Below are 22,648 nucleotides of genomic sequence, written 5' to 3'. Positions count from 1 at the left end.
TTTTGTAAGCCTATAGCCATTATAAAATTAATTGTTTTGTTAAAAATTGTTGACAATTGCTCTTTCAAAATTTCAATTTGGGAGCCTTCATGGGGGAAATCGCCCACAAATAGTGACAGTTGGCAGATATACAGATTAAACGCATGGTTAAATATAGCCTATGAAATGTAAATCAGCTCTTGATATAGCATGTAATTTAATAAAAAAAATTATCAGCTATTATTTATACTAGGAGTTTTCTTTCTAAGTAACGGCTGTTTAACATCATCTTCAGTGTCATAGTAGATGTTTGTATTATTTTCCTGAGATTTCACTGCACCATTATTAACAATCGGCTCCAAGCGCCTCACTATAAAATGAAGAAAAAAAAATAATAATTAAATGTATTACATTATAATCATAGACAAAACTACATAATATTATCAGGAAAATGTTTATTACAGATGGCTGAAAAAAATAGTTATCACTTGGACCAACCAAATATCTAAAATTAGTATTAACATTTGCTTATATATTTATTGCTTTGTACAATGTGTTCTTGTGATGTGATGTTTCACCACTGTCCATTATCAGAAGGGGTAATAAGTGCCCTTTAAAATGTTTAACCCTGCAACAATTTGTATGTGCATGTTCCAAATCAGAAGCTTGTAATTTAGTGGTTCTCATTTGTTGCTAACTATCATTTTTTGGTTTTTGCTTTGAACATTAACTGTTAGCTTTCTAAACTGAATTGTTTTACATTTGTCTTATCTGGGCCCTTTATAGCTCGCAATGAAGTACCAATTTTGCTCATTGTTGAAGGCTGTATTGTCACCTATAGTTTAACATGTTTAACCCCGCCACATTTTTGCGCTTGTCCAAGTTCAGGAGCCTCTGGTCTTTGTTAGTCTTGTATTATTTTAATTTTAGTTTCTTGTGTACAATTTGGAAATTAGTATGGCGTTCATTATCACTGGACAAGAATTTATTTGTTTAGGGGCCAGCTGAAGGACGCCTCTGGGTGAGGGAATTTTTCGTTACATTGAAGACTTGTTGGCGACCTTCTGCTGTTGTTTTTTCTATGGTCGGGTTGTTGTCTCTTTGGTAAATTCCCCATTTCCATTCTCAATTTTATTGATTACTTCTAAGTTATTTGGCAATCATACACATCACTTCTTATTTTAAAAAAGCTATGAAACGTAAGTCATGGTGACCAAATTGTAATGGAATTATAAGTACTATTGGAGAAAAGAATCAATTTAAATAACATAAATAAATCAATGTGAGTTTCTATCTTAGACCTAAGACCCAAATTTTATCCAAATTAATTAAAAAATAAAATTATAATTAATAAAAGGCCTTTAAAAGAAAAATAAATGTAAATGAAATCTAACTCAGCTGATTTATGTTGCAGCATGTAAAACTTGTATGTTTCTAGGGTGATGTATCATTGAACCATTCTACAAGACTTCTAAATAAAATTATTTGAATTTTTATTGTGATATGATTAGTTTCAGAACTTTTGTTAAATAAGCTTTGTTAGAAAGGGAATTGAATATTCATTTCGATTGATCAGTTTCAAAGTTTTTGTAAAATAAGGTTTTGTTAGAAAGCACACAAAAAAAATGTTAAATATTCATAAGCAATGTTTTAAACCAGTGTTTACTGTTAGTCAATGCAAGCATTTGTTGCTGAAAAAAAACAAGCTATTTATTAAAACAAAATTGTTCATGTTTTCAAAGAGAAGTTGTTAGGAATACTAAACTTGATCAAACTAAGCATAACTTTATAAGGATATATATGGTCCATGTAGATTTTTATTTTAACATGTTTAATACTATAAAGCTATTTTAAATCATGTAAATTTCAACTTCTGCACAATTTTTTCACAGAGTTAAAATTGATTATGTTAATTATCAAATTCATTGCTATTTTCCACTTATATCACATGTTTTGGAAATAATTCCTAAACGAGATTTCAATGAGACTGAACGAGACTGAAATATCTGGGAATACATCCTTTAGTAGTTTTTTCAACTTTTGAAGAAGAAAAAACACAAGTCATATAAATGAGTCATATGGATGCTTGAATTTACTATCTATGCTAACTAACTAACATGTTAACTATCCACTGGAAACAATGAAACAAGTGCTTTAATACTTAATAAAAAAATACAATGTAACAAAATTTTAGATTAATTTTTTGCAAATTTAGAAAAAATCTACATACACTTTTACTGATATCAGAATGTAAGTTCTTTTCATTGCAATAATCACAAAGTTAAAAACTTTTCAATAATTTGTGAAAGGACAGTACATTTTTTCTGACAAAAACTTCAAAAGGTTTTTTTTCTTGCTCTTGTCTCAAACATGCAACTTATGTTGTTTGCAGAAAAAATAACATCCCAACCTAGCTAACCCTACAAGGAATGGGATGGCAACATCAATCAAAGAATTGTTTTATGGTGGCGTAATTGAACTGCTGGAAAAACAACCAAAAAGTCCCCCAACTAATCTAAAGTTAGAAAGATAACCAAGAAGTACAAATACATAACACTTCTGATTCGATAATACATGCATGGAAATTGACTTTGGGATTCCCATGAATTAACCTGACTGTAATAAAACAATTGACTCTGGGATTCCCTGACCTATTTTAACTGAATAAAACATGCATGCCAGTCAACTGTGGGCTTCTCAAACAGTTCCTGATTAAACAAAGCTGTTAGCATGCAATATACATGTCATAAGCAACATTTGTAATTCTCCATAAAAAAACCAACATGCATTGACATCTACTCAATCCAGCTGTTAAATATTTACCTGTCAACTACTGTTAAAAACATTTAAAACTTTTAGTAAGGAGTATGACTTTTTAAAAACAGAATTCTTTGAACATTATTGAAAAGAAAATATAATAAAATTTTTGAATATGTTAATAACCAATATGACATGAGGCAAATTAGTTTTGCAATAGGTAGATCTAACACCTGTCTATTCACTGAGAAACCAAATTACTTTTTTATCTAGTATATACATTTTTTTCCCATATTTTAGTCTTTTTTTAATTGGTATTTTTGTTGAGTTGTTTTTTTCTTCATGTTTATGTGACTCAGAAAATTTTTCTTCAATGAAATGCAGAGCTAGTTTCCTTCTGTTAAACTCAGGGATATTTTTGCCATCCTATTTTTAAATGAAACTGAATGTTAGGATTTAGCGGTTTAATGATATAGGTCAGGGGCAAAAATTCTTTAAATCAGAAATTTGTTTTATAACTAAAAGTTTTATAGATGCTTTGTAATCTTTCATATGCAACAGAATTAAAATAATCTGAGTAATTTGAGTTGTATGTTTTTTCAATTTTTCCATTTTTATAGACTTTTCTTCTGAATTGGGGACTTAACCCAAAAATTAAAATCATAACAGGCAAGATACTTACAATGTTTTTTACGTGTTCCTATCTTTGTAGGTATTAATGTTAATAAACCTATAAATGCCACCACTGCTACGCCAGCAGGTACAAAGGCCAAAATAGTTCGGTAATAGGCATTACAGTGTGGACAGCAGGCCCTGTAATAAAAAAAAATACATTGATTATAAAAAAATAGTTATGCCTCTAAAGGAAGAGACTGGTTTCATTGAGCTGCAACTCCTCTTAAATCATTCATTGTCAGGAATATTTGTGATTAGACATATACATATAGTGTTTTGTATTTCCTAAATTTGTCTTTAAAACAATCATCTCATTTCCATAGAAAACTGCAATTTTGGAGAAAATACCCAAATTTTGGAGACCATTATCAATCTGTGCCTTGTACATATGTGCAAGCTCAGCCGACGTACTGACCATTAAATTTAAAAACTCTTTGTTTCTACAATTGCCCAATTGTACCGTAATATTTTTGGCATCTTCCAGTTTATTATAAATATTTTAAAACATTATGAATAAAATATTATAAATATGATAAAGTTGAGGAAACAAATTGGTTTACAGCTTGATTGGAAAGATCCTGTAAAAGTTTTAGAGTAAATTCAGAAAACTAGAGAGGTCAATAGCATGATACTAATAGTTATCAAAAGTACCAGGATTATAACAACTAAAACTTTATACAGTTATAAGCGTTTCAAAACGTTATTTTCTATTAATCAAAAGTGTAATCCTGAAGTTTTTTGGGTATAAACATGATAAATAAAACTGATTTCTCTGAAGCAGATCACTTTTTGCCTTGTATAAAAAATTAAACTCAATTTGTTCTTGCAGGGATCCATCAGACTCAATAATTGCAGAGTATGGTTTAATTCAGAACTTACGTGCAAGGATGTAGAAACTGGATTAATGTAACAGCTAGGCCATTTGATAATTTATCTGTAAAACTCATGGATCCATATACAAAGCCACCACTTTCCTGATAGAAAAAATAAAAATACTTTTGAATTTATTATTCAGCAAAAATACCTTTACAAAAATACTTATTTTTTTTTTTTATCTCATTATTCATTAATATAAAGATACACATAAATACACAATTCAGTGGTTGCCATTTGCTTTATGTCATCTTTGCTTTTTCGTTTATTGTTTTGTACGTAAAGGCCTTCATCATGTTTAGTTTTCTAGTTTTTATTGTTTTACATTTGTCATTTCAGAGTTTTGTTTAGTTAACATTGCTTTGCGGTATGTAGTGACCTTTAGTTGGTCTGTTGTGGAGAGATGTGGCCTTGTCAATCATATCACATCTTCCTATTTACAATAGTATATTAAGCTTATTAAAAACAATGTTTAACCAAGGGTTTTTTCTATTCAAAAGTAAACTTATTTACTGTCATTATCCCATCACCTTTGAGGTATTTAAATACCTATTGCCTGACCAGAATAAAAAATTGTCAACACAATTTGTCCATTTAAATTGTAAAATAGGTATTGTGAGAGCTCATCAACAGGTGGTCATTTTACTACCCAGTAAAAAATCTTCACTAAAAGGTAAAATTTATATGACCGATAGCTAGCTTGCTTTCTTCATGCATCATGACCAATGTCCTGAATAGACTATTCTATTTAGAGATGGGACATTTTAAGCCATTTCTTTTTGTGTCTCTAAAAAGTCAAGATGGAAATTTCAATCAGTGGATTTAGTTTCTAAAAAAGGAGATATATGTTTGCTTCATGGTGTTTTTAATGTGGGATGTATTTAAGTTTTTGATTCCTGAATAGAATAAAAGTGTTTGTGAAATGGATTTTTTTGGATATAAGCCCATCTATTTGTGAATAATTCTACAAGATGAATTATGTGTGGCGTAATGTTTTCTAATGGGATATATTTTCATGTTGTATTAAGATTCCTGAAATGGAATAGTAGTGATGCTGAGTTTCATTTAATATTCAGGATCTACTTCAATTGGAATTACTGTTAAAAATTTATTTTCAATATATCAAAAAAAGTACAAATGGCTTAGTGAATAGAAATTTCAATGCTTTATTCTTCATTATGAAAGTGGGATATACCAGCAATGATTTATTTGTGATTGTAAGCAAAATGAATAAATTTACAATAAATATCTTTATTAAAAAGAACAAATATTGTATTTAATGTAAAATGTCCCATACCTAAATAGAATAGTTCATTCAGGACATTAAACATGAGGAAAGCAAGCTAGCTACATGTATCATTCATTTAAATTAGCTCTGTCAAAAACAAACCAGGTAAATAAATCTACAGGTAGTTAAGTGACCACCTGTTGATAATAGCTCTCACAATACCTATTGTACAATTTAAATGGACAAATTGTATTGACAATTTTTTAAACTGGTCAGGCAATAGGTAATTCACTACCACAAAGCTTATTGGATAGGCACAGTAAAGGAAATTTAGATGTAATAATACAACTTTTTTTATGTTATTTCCAAAATAACATTTCTCAAAAAGATGTAATGCTAAATTTTATATGATCTGTATATTTTCTACACAAGTTAGACTGCATTTTGTCGGAAGCCTTCTTATACCGGTACATTCTATTGTAAACAACTTGTCTGTCACATCTGTAAGTTTCAAATACCACGAAAATATCTTCAGCACATATATAAGTAATTTCTTACTGTGTTTTCTCCAATCATATCAGCAGTCATAGAAAGGGAGGTAACTAACATTGTAGATCCTCCTATTCCAAGTAAAACAGCAGCACCATAAGTTTGTTTAGATGTTGATTCTGTTAAGAAAAACATCCATACACAGGCTGACACACCAAACACAATCCCAACTAGATATGTGGCCTGTAAATATATGTGTTTGTTTTTATTTTAAAAGTTACTTTGATTTATAAATTTGGAGGATATAAGTGTAAATTTATTTCAGGCTATTCCAGAAAATTTGAATGGAGTGGTTCCAAGGCAGTTTGTTTCAGAACCAAACACCAAGACAATATTATAAATTGTCATTGTGCATTATAGTGTGAAAATTTGCTCTGATACCCATCATACCCATATGATCATATGCAAAATTATCCAAAGCATGTCAGCTAGGTGAGGGTTTGGAAGACACATCTCTCTAGTACATGTACTCATTTATATGGAATAGCTCAATAGCTCTATATTTGGTAGTCATATTTCATGAATGTAAAACATTCTGACTCAGTTGTCTAATGATAGAATTCATTAGCCCTTGTTTTGTTTCATTTATTCAGATCTGTAGGTACTGACCACTAAATTTTATAACATAATATGTACAATGTATATGTCAGGTTAGCATTGAACAGTTTTGGTCTTAGTGTTCTGAATATTTTTTACTGACAAAATAGGAAGCTGTGGTAAATATGTGATTAGTTGGACATTGGTTTCCAGTTTAACTGTAACATGTGTTAAAAATCCTAAATTTGGAACAAGTTATTTATATTTCCATGGATGTATGGCCTATTTGCTTTGGCCATGGTACTTATAATATAATGTCTTACAGAAAAAAATATAAGTTTTATATACTTTGTTTGCTCTAGCTATTTACATATGTGAAATCAAAGCAAACATTTCTATCACCATTTTTATTTACCTTTCTTCCTATTTTTTTATTCATTGGTCTCATAACAAGTGATGTAAAAAATCCACTGACATAAACCACTAAAGGCATTACAGCTACATTGTCCTATAGATACAAAAGAATCATTGATTATTTATAAATATTGAGTCAGAGGTTTCTAACTTTAATACTGAAGTAGACTGGCTGCTGTTCACAAGTTATAGTATAAATCTTAAATTGATACTTTCAAATCAGAAACATTAAGTTATTTAAGATATGTTAATACAGCCTGCTAAAAGATGAATATTGCACCAATATAAATACAAGTTGTCTTCTATATGTTCCAAACAACTATATTAAATGAATTTTGCATTTGGACCGTCTCCAAATTTTGCAATGATGAATATTATAATTTAAGAATTCAATTATATGTGAGCCTCAATCAAAATTTAATTTCAAAAAAGTTTTTTTAAACTATTAATCATTTTTTTGTAGCGACACATTCTTTCATCATGTTTAAATTTAAAGAATTTTTATATATTACCTTTTCCATCTGCAATGTTTCTGTGATGTAAAGAGGTAGGTAAATTTGTGATACATTTACAAATAGTCTTGTGCACATATATATAACAGCAATCTGACAAAAGAAAACAAAAGCGTGAAATACAAAAAAAAATTAAAAATAAAGGCTAATCTACAATTACAAAGTAAACATTGTTATTAGTAGGCAATAAAATGTCATCACTATCATTAAAACTGTTCTTTAATATGGAGAAGAAGTCCCCTTTAACAGTAGAAAATTCAATAATAGAAAAAAAAAATAGGGAAAATTTCCTGAATTTTTCATTGTACGACATTGTACTAATAAACTCAAAATCTTTCAAAATAAATTTTGTTGCGTTTTGGAATTTCTGGATCTGAGCAGAAATCTACTCCCGTTTCCTGTCTTGTTTGCATAAGACTGGATAAAATGTTTATTTATCAGTCTAAGAAAGGAACTCAATAAAAATTCATTTTTAAAAATTGTTTCTCATAAACAAGACATTACCTAATGACAGCGTTTCTTTGTTTATATTGAAAATGACGTCATAACTTAAATAACATCTCAACTAAATCCCTAACAACATAACCAAAATTGGAAACGTTGTGGGATTTCCGTTTCTCTTATAAACATGTTTGCTTTAAAAAAAAAAACATACAGACTTCTTCCCCATTCACAGGTTATGCCTGCCTCATATTCATAAGTAAAGTTATACCTGAACTCAGTGTTTTTTGAAAGTATAACATGCAGATCATAGTGACCTATTTTTAAAGTAAATCCTTTATATAATAATTGTCTCTGAGTAACTTTCTTACTCTCACGAATACACCTTCACTGCAATTTCACAACTAAAAAAAATGCTAAGAGAAGTCTCTCATCAGAGTTTTAAACCCAATCACAAACTTATAACAAATTTTGAAAATAAATTTGCTGACACTAAAAAATAATGCCTGGGTCTCGCCTGTTTGACTTTGGACTCAGGCAAAACAAAACTAATATCTAATACCAAACATTAAGTAGGTGAAAATCAAATATTTTACCTGATAAAATTGAAATTCTTTTAACCAGCATCTCCACGTCATTAATGTTTTCTGAAGCATAGAAGCTTCAATGGTAGAAACAAGATTTTCTGATGACCCTGGTTCCTCTCCTACCATCTCCTGATTACATTTCACTTTCTCCCTAACAACCAAGTGAAATATAAAACTAAATACTATCCCTATGGCTACTGCTATAAATACAAGATTCTACAAAAAAATATGTTTTGTTATGAAAACTGATAAATATAAGCATATTGTTTCCATGTACGCAAAAAATATCTACAATAAGGTTTTGCTCACTTATCATACCCTTGTAAAGATAAATAAATTGCTTTGCTGAGCGCATCAAAATACGCCCACAGAGGTCCAACCCTGAACAGTTGGGGCAAAAATGGACACTTTATTCAAGCTTGATACCAGTCTGGATTTGGATTGTAATTAAATTTTTGACATATTATAGATTTCTGAATAAATTTTGTCAAAGAACCTGAAATGTAGAGCAGGGGCATAATAACATCAACTTACAACATCATATATATTGTTTTATAGTACATGTATTACTACTACATATATAATCATGATAATTTCCAGTTTATCCTCAAAGCTTGAAGCAGTACTATAAATCCTATCCTAACTATTACTATCGAAGTGGACTAATATCACATGAATTGAAGCTGTACTTAACCTACCCTAAATCTATCACTATCTGTGTGACTTAACATTGTAGCATCTTTGCTCCCATCATTCAGATCAAATAACAACCAAAACACACCAAATACTATTAAATTGGATATAACTGTAAATGCATATCTGAAAAAAAAAATCATAAACACATTTAATTTCAACAAGTTTAGTATCCAACGACTGAAGGCAATACAGAGGTTTGAAAAAATATTTTTACAAAATTTTCATACACCATACATATTGTTTAAATAAAAAAAAAATTCTCAACAAGTTGTTCTTTACAAATATGATTATACAAATACACCTCACTTTCAAAAATTTAATTATCAAATTGCTTGAATATGAGCAAAAGAATGTTCACTTCAGTGCACTATGTTGTTTTAAATATCAAAGACTGAAAGCATGACAAATACTGCTGACTATGCAGGATGGGCTTTTCTCATTGTTGAAGGCCTAACAGAGACTAGTAGTTATTTTTTGTGTCATTTTGTCTCTTGTGAAGAGTTTTCTCATTGACAATCATACTAAATCTTCTTTTTCATAAACCCTGGAAGAAATGAATATCAAGCTTAAGCCTGCAATTTCTACCCAAAAGGGCCAAAACAAGGAATATTTATCTAGTATTAGCAGTAGTGTAAGCAATGATACAATACCTCATTCCATTGAGTTCTACTCTCTCTCCCTCGTCTGGCGTCAGATCTGGTATAAGAGATAAATGATTAATCTGTACAGACGCCCAGCCAAACTGGAAAATGACAACAAATGGTGCATAGTAGATAAATTGTGCCCAGTCTGGAGAGTTTTCACACTCTATACACTTGTTAAAGACAAACGGAAAACTTCCTATTACACATAAAGTACCTGAAAAATATAAAACCATACATAAATACATAAAAAGTAACATATGATACAAGATATCAAAAGTTCCAAGTTTTTAAAAAAATAATTTTGTTGATGTTTCAGATATTTTCTTGAATTAGTATATGATGAGACTATCAGTGATATGAGAGTCCCCTGCTCCATGTTTTATCATCTTCCTTGATAAGGATAAAGTTATGGTCAAGGCAAATAAAAAAGACTTCCAACAATCACTCATAAAAAGCAAATTCACCAAGAAAATAACCAAAAGTATTTATCGGACCACAGATGAATCATCACGTTGTGATTGGTTAAATGCCGTCACATGGTGACCCCCTATGAGACCGTATAGGGTAAGTAAGTTTCATATGGGGTTCATGACGCGTTAATGGCGTCATCTTTTAATGTTGTTGTGTTTCATTGTTTATTTTTCAACAAAACGCCGCAGAAAAAATCCAGCTTCCGATAAATTCGTTATACAGTTAACTACTGACCCCCTACGGATCCGTATATAGAGGGTGAATAAAATTCATAGGGGACTCGGCCTCCGGCCTCACCCCCTATGGATTTTACTAACCCTCTATGGATCCGTATGGGGTCAGTAGCGAACCATAAAACTTATAATATGTGACTAAAGTCAGCCATGGAACATATTACAATGTTCCTTGTACCAACAGGACATAATTGAGTTTGGTTGTTTTCTGTCTTTATGTGATCTTTAATAAAAACAAAGTTATCATTTTGTGACAACATGCACTTGTCATGGCACTAATGGCTGCCATGCAGATATTCAGTTTGTTGTACATAATAAAGGTGTTTGATGCTTGCAGTGATGCACTTATTACCTATATCAATGTATATGGTGATAGTAGCATGATATCTGTGTGGCTAATTTATGTTTATATACAATAATATACTTTAATTGATTGTTTTTTTACCTTGATATCATCTGAATGTTAAAATTATCAATTGGCCTAAATATATTGTAAACAAAGATAAATACATGTTATACCTTAATGTAAACATGGTATTACTTAATCAACTTATTTTTATTAATCTATAGAGATATTGTACTAAATTGAACTTGTTTTTACTAATCTATAGAGATATTGTATCCAAAATGTTTACATTTCATTGTGATTTTACCTCTAACATGAATTACATCACGTAAGAATCATTAATTGAGTTCTATCATGATTATCAAATTTGTCCTATATATCAAAGTCCTCGGATCATAATGTATGTCTTGAAATTCATACCCGATTGTTATACAGTTTCATACAGCAACGTTCATGTATAATACTAGAGCTATAGTTCAAATAATTATGTCTTGAAAGGCTATTTCAATTTTTTGCAGAAGACATCATAATCATTTTGACTAGTCATTGCTAGTTGAGCTAAGATTTTTCTGACCACTTCAAGTTATTGCAACCGACCTAATACAATGATAGACACTAGTTTTACTCTGATTTTGACATGGTCACAAGCTCAATCAATGATAAAACTTACCAACAAAATGCCAGGATTTTCTTTTCCCTAAGTTACATATCCCCACAGTACTGTCTGATTCAAAACCAATGAACGGAGTGAACATAGCATCACTAACTTGTCCTATTAACATTAATAATCCTGCTAAAATATTATTGAATCTTTTCACTTGGTGAAAGTATATTATCAAATAACTAAACCACATGGAAGCTGTCAGATCATTTAAAACATGTCCAATACTGAAACCAAGTCTCTGAGACACTGGAAGTTTGTGGACCATTGAAGACATTGTGAGACGGTTATGTTTGAGACTATGATGAGAAAATGATGAGTATTACAGGTGACTTGAATTCTAGCTGTACTTCAGTATATATAAAATCTTCAGGTATTATGGTTACTGGTCTTTCATAATTGTTGTTTATGCTAGCACTACTTTATAACAGAAATTTTTCACCTGTAAATATATAAAAACATTTAGGTACATGTACAAATGTACCTACTTATCATAAAGGGTAAGAAGTAAAATAACTTCCTGATTCATAAACTTCTTTATCAATTTCTATATAAATAAATTGTATCCTGTTTATAACCATGATGTCAAAGTACATATTGTATACATTATTAAATGCAGAGATGGAAGTTATTAAAAATCTGTACCCTCATCTTAAATACAGTTATCTTGACAATAAACTTTTTCATATAACGTCTTTTGACTCCAAAATACAATTTTTTGACAGGTTTCCTTAATATGCCTTATCTATGTTAGACCATTCTGGTACTCCATTAACATGATAAAGTTAAAGCAACTTAAAGGAGTAAAATCAAGCTAGCAATTCATTATTATTATTGGTGCAATTTTCAGGAAGAAAAAAAAGAAATAGATATATATATATATATATATATATATAGGCAAAACAGAAAATTACAATTTACAATTACATGACATATGAACACCGTCTTACATCACCTTGAAATTATTCAAGAACATTATTGCATCATTTGATTTTAATATATGTATTTCAAAATCCAATTATATCTCATTGAGATGAAATGGAAATTTTGACCTGAAGACAGTTTTTAAATTTAAATTGAAGCCCACAATTCTTGTTAATATAATTGCATAAGAAAAAAATAACGCAAATATTAATTAAGTTTTGATTCAACTAAGGTTTTGATTCAACTAAGATAGGACTTTTTAAATTGATGACGATCAGTAAAATGCTCAAAATAAGTTTGCATCAACAGGCACGACAGGGGCAGATCCAGCCATTTGAAAAGGGGGGGTCCCAACCCAGGACAAAGGGGGGTTCCAATTATGTGTCACCATTCAAGCGATTGATCGTCCAAAAAAAGGAGGGGTCCAACCCCCAGAACCCTCCCCTGGATCCACCAATAATCAACACAGTTAATTTAGCTGATTTCAAACACTCAAATGAATCAGTGGTATTCCCTGATATCAATACAGTTATCTTCCAGTTACCACAAATCTTACCTTAAATTATATTGGACTTTTCATTAGGACATAAGAAACAACTGTTTAAGTTGTAAGGATCATTCCGACATTGTTTGCTTTGATTTCATTCTTTTTTTCTAAACTTGCAGATAAAGAGCTTAATTCACACCAAGTGTTTTTTTAAATTGCATTTGCAAAAGAGATTGTTTTGTGTGAGCCCAGATTGGATTTTCCAAAGTAAGATATAAATGCAAATTAAACATTCATACTTTTATCATGATCATAATTATATACGAAATCAAATGATCAAACTTCTTTTTCAAAATGAAATTTGATAAAAAAATGATCAAAGATCCTGAAGGTCGTGTGATTCATAAACACATGATACCTAAAGATGTTACATGTACATTTTTTTGTACCTTGTTTACCTGACACAAATCCCCTAAACAACAACCTGAATTAACGGATTCATCAATTACATTATAATATAGACATGATATACATGATATCTCCTTTGTTTGATTTAATAAAAACAATTTCAATGCAATGTACATGTACATGTAACACCGACATATTTTACCTGTACTATTTTAAATTCTAGGTAAATGACAGTCTGCATGGTCTGTATTGTTATATATATATTATGTATATACATAATATATGCAAACTTTTATTGTAAAGTCAATTATGACATCTTCAACTTTTATGATTAAACAACGAACACAAGCATAGATCCCTCTATTTTTACAAATGTTTTCAACACAATTTCTTTATAGTTTCACCTAATATTTACCTTATTGGCAGTTTATATGTGCTGCCACGCTACTCTTACTTTTAAAATTGAATTAAGTCGCATTACTAAGATTTCCTACTGTTTTAAAATGGCAATGTTTAAATTATCAACATTGTATGCAACCTCACATTATCAGGTTAGAGGCTTCATCTTCAATACACAAATAAATTGCATGTTGTTATTAAACTGTCATGATTTTTCAAATTTAGCTTAATCTGAATTACTGACTTATGATCCAGAATTCAAGGTAGTCATTATCATTAGTAGAATAAATTACCTGTAATTCCCTTTCAAAAATCTATTCTTTCTAGGACCTTCCTTGGACTTTCTGAGATATTTTCTTGGGTTATCCCAGGACTTTCTAAAACTAAATTTCAAAAATTTTCAGGATTTTTTTTTAGGGAGAGTATATATATATCATGTATATATAAGAACAGCAGAGGCGGATTTAGGGGAGGGGGCCCAGGTCCCCCCTTTTTGGGAAAAAATTTGGTTGCTTATATAGGGAATCACTGAAACATGAATGAATCGGGCCCCCTTTTAGGTCAGTCAGTGGGCCCCCACTTAAGAAAATTTCTGGATCCGCCACTGAACAGGATTTCTGAGATATTCCATTTTGTGCGAAAGAATTTGGTGAAATTCTAATATAATCAGATAATGGTTTACTTTTTCAGGTTTCTATGAATTTTTGCATGATAGTATTTTTTAACATGTTAAATGAAATAGTGTGGTTAGATGGCTCAAATGTCACCTACAGGATAAATTTATAACTAATACTTCTCAAGACTTTAGTCTTTTTACGTTCAACTAGTGGAGACGAATCCCTTAAAATTATGCTTATTGAAGATGAATCCTGTGTTCCAATGAGGTCAAGACAATGATTAAATGATTCATATTGCAATTTTACAGTATCTTTTAACAAGTAAAATTTATGTAAGTTATTATTTTACAATGTAGATTAAAAAATACAGATATACATGTATATGTAGAATTATAACAGAAATTTTTTTTTTACTTGTTAGAATTTTTAAGCAAAAATATGTTTTCTAGTCTTGATAATTAGTTGTGAAAAAGAAATGCATTTTCATATATTCATCTTTTATCAAGTACTATAAATATACCATGGTTTTCACGAGTTAACATATTTAACATGTTTAAACAAACGAATCCGAAGTAAGACACATTCATAATAAACTTCCTGTTTACCAAGTAATTAGTGATAATTAAGTTAAAATTATGACTAAGCATTTCGTAAAAGGGAAGTTGATTCATATTAGATGAAATTGAAAATGCACTTCTCATGCAGTAATGAGTAAATCATGTCCTCATAGAATGGTTACCAATACTTTTGACATAAAAATCTGCAGATTAATGTTTTTAGGAAGCCAATTGGCAACAATGCCAGGAATAATTTAAAATAAAGGTTTTGATAGTATTTTTTAATAAAAGGGTGATGAATGTTGATGGCTCATTGATTTTACGATTTTAGATAGCTCCCTTTTGCAATTATATGAATAATTGACAGATACAGATAAGAGTGAAACAGTATACCCCTCCTTTGGAAAAGACCTGAGTGGTGTAAGAAATAACTTGAAATAATAATGCTACATGTACATGTATGATTCACCAAAAAAAATAGTAAAATATCATACATACATGTATGTGCGCATTCATAGTAAAAAAAAATATAAAGATAAACATTAAACCATGTTGAGAAAAAAGTACCAGTCATACAATGTATGTCATATGATTTTGTCACAAAAATTACCAATACAACACGATACAAATCTGTTATACATTTTGTAACATAAATAATATTGTTTTCGAAGTTAAACAATAATAATTTTAATATCATGTTTATAATACAAATGACAACAGCACACAAATGTTTTTACCGCATTGCAAAAGTTTTATTAGTTTTGACAGTTGCTAGCAAGCATGGTGTCTTCATGCAGGACAAGTTTATCCATGAAAAAAACCCAGTGAAACTACACATTTTGCTGTAATGACAGTTGACAGGAATTTTAGTAATGTTACAATAATGGTTGTTACATTTGTATGTATGACGACGTTAATTATCTTTAAATAAAAGAAAGTGAAAAGTGAAAGTGAAAGACTAAGTGAAATGTAAATAGATGACATAGATAGATTGAATAGAGAATGAAAGTAAGTTAATAAAGTTATAAATGTGTTTGGCTGCTTATTCACACATGTCTGTATACACGGTCTTATTAAAGGTTCATAGGGTTACTGTTACAGAGATGATGATAGTATAGTTTAAACATATTTATTTATAGTGGAATGGTAAATAAGTTATTGCAACTTATATTAATCCCTTCCACTTTGCCGATGCAAGTGCTGCCTTGTAGTGGTATTAGCCTGCTCTTTTTCGAAATCAGAAGAGTGTCTTTTACATGCCAGAGTTATGGCTCTCTCTCTTAACATGGGTCAGTCATTTATCGTCCCCTCCTGACGGACTATCATCGTTTCCTGAAGACCATTCTCATAAATGTTGTAAAGGAAGCCGAAAATTCTTCAGATGATTAATAGCTGGATAGTGGATGATTTAAATGGTCAGTTTAACATGTTTTATTTCCAAAATTGACAACAATTACAAATGAATTAGTCATTTAGTCACTTAATTTATGGTAATTCCATACTTTTTCTAAATAAGATGTATAAAAGGGAATATTTGAGATGTACAAAATGTATTACAGTCACTGGTATTAAGAATTACAAAAATTTGGGGTAGATCTGTTTAAATCTAAATTGTTTGTAAAATGTCTATGGATCAAGTTTGGTCCATCCAAGCCATATAAAAACATCAATGATACACTTGTTTGTCTGCACTCAGAACATATTTTGAGGATGATAGTAGATTATACAAATCAGTGTGTAAACAAAGGGGGGTTCAGCCATAAAGATGTCTTCTGGCAGCTTTATAATTTGGCATTGTGTTTTAGAACTCATTTCCCGGAGTCGTTACCATACTGAAATAGGGTCTCACTAATTAGCGACAACAAGCGTCAAGAAGCGACAACAAGCGTCAACAAGCGACAAGAAGCGACAACAAGAATTATTTTAGCGACAACAAGCGACAAGAAGACTATTTAGCGACAAGAAAACATTTTTTTTTATTAAATATTAGATTTTAGATATAAAGAAATTTGTATGTCAAGTTTTTTTTTTAAATTTACGAGAAGATATGTTTAATTTTTGCGAGGAAGAAAGAGATTGTGAAGTTTATATTAGTATATTGGTAGATGAAGATATTAAACATTTGTGAAGAAGAAAGAGATTGAGCTTCTTTTTTTATTTCTAAATATGATGAATATGTATAAGATAATGGATGTACATGTATCTGTTTTCATCAATTTAGTCAAAGTATAAATAAACGAAAAGAGTTTTAAAAAACAAATTATAAGATAAATGATATATTCTAAAACACAAGGAAAACTTTAAAGTAATCTCATAATACAATAATTAAACGTAATACTAGCTGTTATACATAATAAATGATAAAATAAAAATTATTTTCTTTTGCATATTCTTTTAATATTTTTTGCAATCATTTATTTTAATTAAAAAAAAATGTTTTGTTGTCGCTAAATAGTTTCTTGTCGCTTGCTGTCGCTAAAATAATTCTTGTTGTCGGTTCTTGTCGCTTGTTGACGCTTGTTGTCGCTAAAATTCTTGTTGTCGCTAATTAGTGAGACTGCTGAAATACATATATGACCTGGCACCTGTATAATAATATTATGATTATTAAAAAGTAGTAAATCATAAATAAAAAGCTGATAAATCAAATTGAATATTTGTGTATATTGTTATTGTAAAGAAATTGAGACTATTTAAAAATAAGACTTTAGTAACCTTGTTAGTACAAATGTAACTTACCACAAACATGTCGGTAAAGCTTAACTATTGTATACTATATTATAATTATAGTAGTCACAAATATACCAATGTAGCAAAAGTGTAACACATGATCTGCACGTTGTTTTCCTCAAATTATATCAATTTATCACATGTTAAACAAGTTAGTTTACATTTCACTCCCATCTGTCATTTTTACATCATGTGATTTATCCTATGTCACGTGCACGTTGTGAAATATTCCCGCCAAAAAAGTACATTCGAATACAATCCCGTACTGTCTAAAAAAACACAAGTCTTTATATGAACATGCGCTATGGCCTTGCAAGGAGATTAAAAAAACTGATAAAAAAAACCTCGAGATAATAACACAAGTGAATCGAGAAGTGAATTAAATTGATTGTTCTGTGTTATGCCGCGTAGTTAAAGTTTAATGAATAAATAAGTCTAAAGTTCCTTACTATACAAATCCTTGCTTAATTAGGGGGGGCAAGGGGTTTAGCTGTTATGCTGTAATGGGGCATTTTAATTCTTTAAATTGTTATCTGTTATTGTGATAATGTTTTTGCTGTTAACTGTTATTAAAAATTGGATTGTTAGCATTTTTTTAACAGCCAAAATCGGTAGAAATAATTGATGATCATTGGATATTGGAGTCTACCACTACCGTAATATGTTGGTCCCGTATTCGGAGAAGGATTCCATTAACCTAATTTTACCCGACACAGAAGTGAGGTCCAGGACAATTCCAGTATATCTTATGATTATCCTTTGTCCATTTTTTTTTTGGAACATTTATTTAGGATTATCTTATTTTTTGTATGAGGATAATGCCTTGTTTCCCGTACGGTCATATTAAATTAGAACAATTTTTAATATGACAAAAAGGAAAACATATGGCCAGGAATATCTGACAAGGATCTCAATTAAGCACTAGGTCAATACAACCAGTTAACCTTTTATATTATATGGTACATACACTCAGCTCTTTTCAAAGCAGAACCAAATACATTGTACAATGAAAGTTCCCAACATGTACTGGGTTCCGAAGCTGCACATAACTCATTACAAACAAATATTTATTTCGTCTTCAAGCCATTGTTCTCCTACTAAACTACGTATTCTACGTACTAGTAAACTTGGTCATGACAATCAAAAACCTGATAAAAAATTGTTCAAATAAGGCCTTTGAAAATAGTGGAATAAAATACTTTTGGAGTGTCAAAATTGGTTCGAGGTACTTGATAAAGTGCATGCTTATAATTGGTGTTTTTGATTTTCTATCCTATATACAACTTTGCCTGACATAGTCTTATTCAGAAAAAATCACACACCTCATTAAATGAGCATTTAAAAAAAGTTAGAATGCGAATATATATATATATATACATTATGTACACAGCCATGTATCACCATCATTGATGGCGATCCGATGGATACATCTGTTGTAGGGTTGTCACTGACTCAGACGTACTTATGCATATAATTATTTTCTGTGACTGTATCTTACATGCATTTGTAGGATCCTTTACTATAGATAATTTAGCTCTTCTGTAACAATAACATCTTCATGCCTTATATATCATGTACTGTAGTACGCCGCTAGATTAAAACTGACGTGGAAAGGTAACATATGGCCACCGAAAGCTCTTTTTTTGAGAGCCCAGGTGGTCGTGTGGTCTAGCGGGACGGCTGCAGTGCAGGCGATTTGGTGTCACGATATCACAGTAGCATGGGTTCGAATCCCGGCGAGGGAAGAACCAAAAATTTGCGAAAGCAAATTTACAGATCTAACATTGTTGGGTTGATGTTTAGACGAGTTGTATATACATTATGTACACAGCCATGTATCACCATCATTGATGGCGATCCGATGGATACATCTGTTGTAGGGTTGTCACTGATTCAGACGTACTTATGCATATAATTATTTTCTGTGACTGTATCTTACATGAATTTGTAGGATCCTTTACTATAGATAATTTAGCTGATCTGTAACAATAACATCTTCATACCTTATATATCATGTACTGTAGTACGCCGCTAGATTAAAACTGACGTGGAAAGGTAACATATGGCCACCGAAAGCTCTTTTTTTGAGAGCCCAGGTGGTCGTGTGGTCTAGCGGGACGGCTGCAGTGCAGGCGATTTGGTGTCACGATATCACAGTAGCATGGGTTCGAATCCCGGCGAGGGAAGAACCAAAAATTTGCGAAAGCAAATTTACAGATCTAACATTGTTGGGTTGATGTTTAGACGAGTTGTATATACATTATGTACACAGCCATGTATCACCATCATTGATGGCGATCCGATGGATACATCTGTTGTAGGGTTGTCACTGACTCAGACGTACTTATGCATATAATTATTTTCTGTGACTGTATCTTACATGAATTTGTAGGATCCTTTACTATAGATAATTTAGCTGATCTGTAACAATAACATCTTCATGCCTTATATATCATGTACTGTAGTACGCCGCTAGATTAAAACTGACGTGGAAAGGTAACATATGGCCACCGAAAGCTCTTTTTTTGAGAGCCCAGGTGGTCGTGTGGTCTAGCGGGACGGCTGCAGTGCAGGCGATTTGGTGTCACGATATCACAGTAGCATGGGTTCGAATCCCGGCGAGGGAAGAACCAAAAATTTGCGAAAGCAAATTTACAGATCTAACATTGTTGGGTTGATGTTTAGACGAGTTGTATATACATTATGTACACAGCCATGTATCACCATCATTGATGGCGATCCGATGGATACATCTGTTGTAGGGTTGTCACTGACTCAGACGTACTTATGCATATAATTATTTTCTGTGACTGTATCTTACATGAATTTGTAGGATCCTTTACTATAGATAATTTAGCTGATCTGTAACAATAACATCTTCATGCCTTATATATCATGTACTGTAGTACGCCGCTAGATTAAAACTGACGTGGAAAGGTAACATATGGCCACCGAAAGCTCTTTTTTTGAGAGCCCAGGTGGTCGTGTGGTCTAGCGGGACGGCTGCAGTGCAGGCGATTTGGTGTCACGATATCACAGTAGCATGGGTTCGAATCCCGGCGAGGGAAGAACCAAAAATTTGCGAAAGCAAATTTACAGATCTAACATTGTTGGGTTGATGTTTAGACGAGTTGTATATACATTATGTACACAGCCATGTATCACCATCATTGATGGCGATCCGATGGATACATCTGTTGTACGGTTGTCACTGACTCAGACGTACTTATGCATATAATTATTTTCTGTGACTGTATCTTACATGAATTTGTAGGATCCTTTACTATAGATAATTTAGCTGATCTGTAACAATAACATCTTCATGCCTTATATGTCATGTACTGTAGTACGCCGCTAGATTAAAACTGACGTGGAAAGGTAACATATGGCCACCGAAAGCTCTTTTTTTGAGAGCCCAGGTGGTCGTGTGGTCTAGCGGGACGGCTGCAGTGCAGGCGATTTGGTGTCACGATATCACAGTAGCATGGGTTCGAATCCCGGCGAGGGAAGAACCAAAAATTTGCGAAAGCAAATTTACAGATCTAACATTGTTGGGTTGATGTTTAGACGAGTTGTATATACATTATGTACACAGCCATGTATCACCATCATTGATGGCGATCCGATGGATACATCTGTTGTACGGTTGTCACTGACTCAGACGTACTTATGCATATAATTATTTTCTGTGACTGTATCTTACATGAATTTGTAGGATCCTTTACTATAGATAATTTAGCTGATCTGTAACAATAACATCTTCATGCCTTATATATCATGTACTGTAGTACGCCGCTAGATTAAAACTGACGTGGAAAGGTAACATATGGCCACCGAAAGCTCTTTTTTTGAGAGCCCAGGTGGTCGTGTGGTCTAGCGGGACGGCTGCAGTGCAGGCGATTTGGTGTCACGATATCACAGTAGCATGGGTTCGAATCCCGGCGAGGGAAGAACCAAAAATTTGCGAAAGCAAATTTACAGATCTAACATTGTTGGGTTGATGTTTAGACGAGTTGTATATATATATATATATTAAAACTCTTTAAGGTCATTTTTCAGTAGAAACTCTTTGATACCATAGCTGCCCTTGATTTTTTACTAGATATCATTTTTGTCTCTTTGACATATTCCTCATTTCCATTTTATTACACACTATTTAAATGACCAGCCTGTGTGAGTTTCTATAACTGTACAAAAATAAATGCTGAAAAAAAGTATTATATAACAAATAAACAGCTACGCCATGAGCGCATGATACGCCCGTTGCCTTTTTGAAATTTTTAAATATTCTATAACTTCTCAATGTCATATTATATATATATAAACAATACATCAAAGTATCATGAAAACTGCTGAAATTTTTTTTTAGTTATAATTGTCCGAACACTGGAAAATACCATCTTTTTTAATGAATAAACCCCCTAACTGAATAACATAAAATCGGAAAGGGCGCTTATAACAATAGATATAAATAAGTCAGTAAAGTTTCATGAGAACTGCTAAAACTTTTATGTTTATGTCCAATCCCCGCTTTTTAATTAATAAAACCCCTCAACTCGGAAACGTAAAATCTAAAATTTATTAAAAAAAAAACGATAGGGAGCTCACGTCAAGAGATACATCAATGTCCTTAAGTTTTATGTAAATTGGTTAAAGAGTATTTGATTTTATGTCGGACATGTTGACGACGAACGAACAAGAATAAACCAAACTAGAACACACCCGCGAACTCGCGGGCATTTAGAGCGTGGTTGAAAGTATGGAAAGTGTTGTAGGAAGAATTTTGTAAAAGATTTATTGACTTGTGAATTTCAGGAAAAGTATCAGAAGTAATAGGTACTTGGGGACAGGAAAATGTTTTTTTTAACCCTCCTTCTTTATTTCCAAAATTCCCCTTTTTTTTGTTTTCTATTAATTTCATTA

At 31.4% G+C, this 22,648-nt stretch overlaps 1 protein-coding gene across 1 annotated transcript; it reads right to left on the bottom strand.

The window, feature by feature from the left end:
* Positions 1–212: 212 nt before the first annotated feature.
* Positions 213–17,931, bottom strand: LOC134716585 (major facilitator superfamily domain-containing protein 12-like). Its single transcript, XM_063579597.1, has 11 exons — positions 17,735–17,931; positions 11,613–12,045; positions 9,899–10,106; positions 9,251–9,371; positions 8,562–8,768; positions 7,525–7,617; positions 7,014–7,106; positions 6,071–6,244; positions 4,291–4,385; positions 3,359–3,549; positions 213–349 (listed from the first exon to the last, which is right to left on the bottom strand). Exons 2-11 carry the CDS (start codon positions 11,878–11,880, stop codon positions 213–215), a joined length of 1,587 nt encoding a protein of 528 aa, XP_063435667.1. The 5' UTR covers positions 11,881–12,045; positions 17,735–17,931.
* Between the last annotated feature and the right edge of the window lie 4,717 nt (positions 17,932–22,648).

Source organism: Mytilus trossulus, chromosome 4 (genome assembly GCF_036588685.1).
Source record: "Mytilus trossulus isolate FHL-02 chromosome 4, PNRI_Mtr1.1.1.hap1, whole genome shotgun sequence".
Taxonomy (NCBI): Eukaryota; Metazoa; Mollusca; class Bivalvia; order Mytilida; family Mytilidae; genus Mytilus; species Mytilus trossulus.
This window is presented reverse-complemented; position numbering and strand designations above follow the sequence as displayed.

Excerpts from the sequence above, each read along its gene's own strand:
- LOC134716585 (XM_063579597.1), bottom strand. The coding sequence starts at position 11,880 with ATGTCTTCAATGGTCCACAAACTTCCAGTGTCTCAGAGACTTGGTTTC. Across the intron at positions 7,618-8,561 it reads AAGAATTTCAATTTTATCAG|ATTGCTGTTATATATATGTG; the intron begins GTAAAATATTTG and ends TTCTTTTGTCAG. Across the intron at positions 3,550-4,290 it reads CAGTTTCTACATCCTTGCAC|GGCCTGCTGTCCACACTGTA; the intron begins GTAAGTTCTGAA and ends TTTTTATTACAG.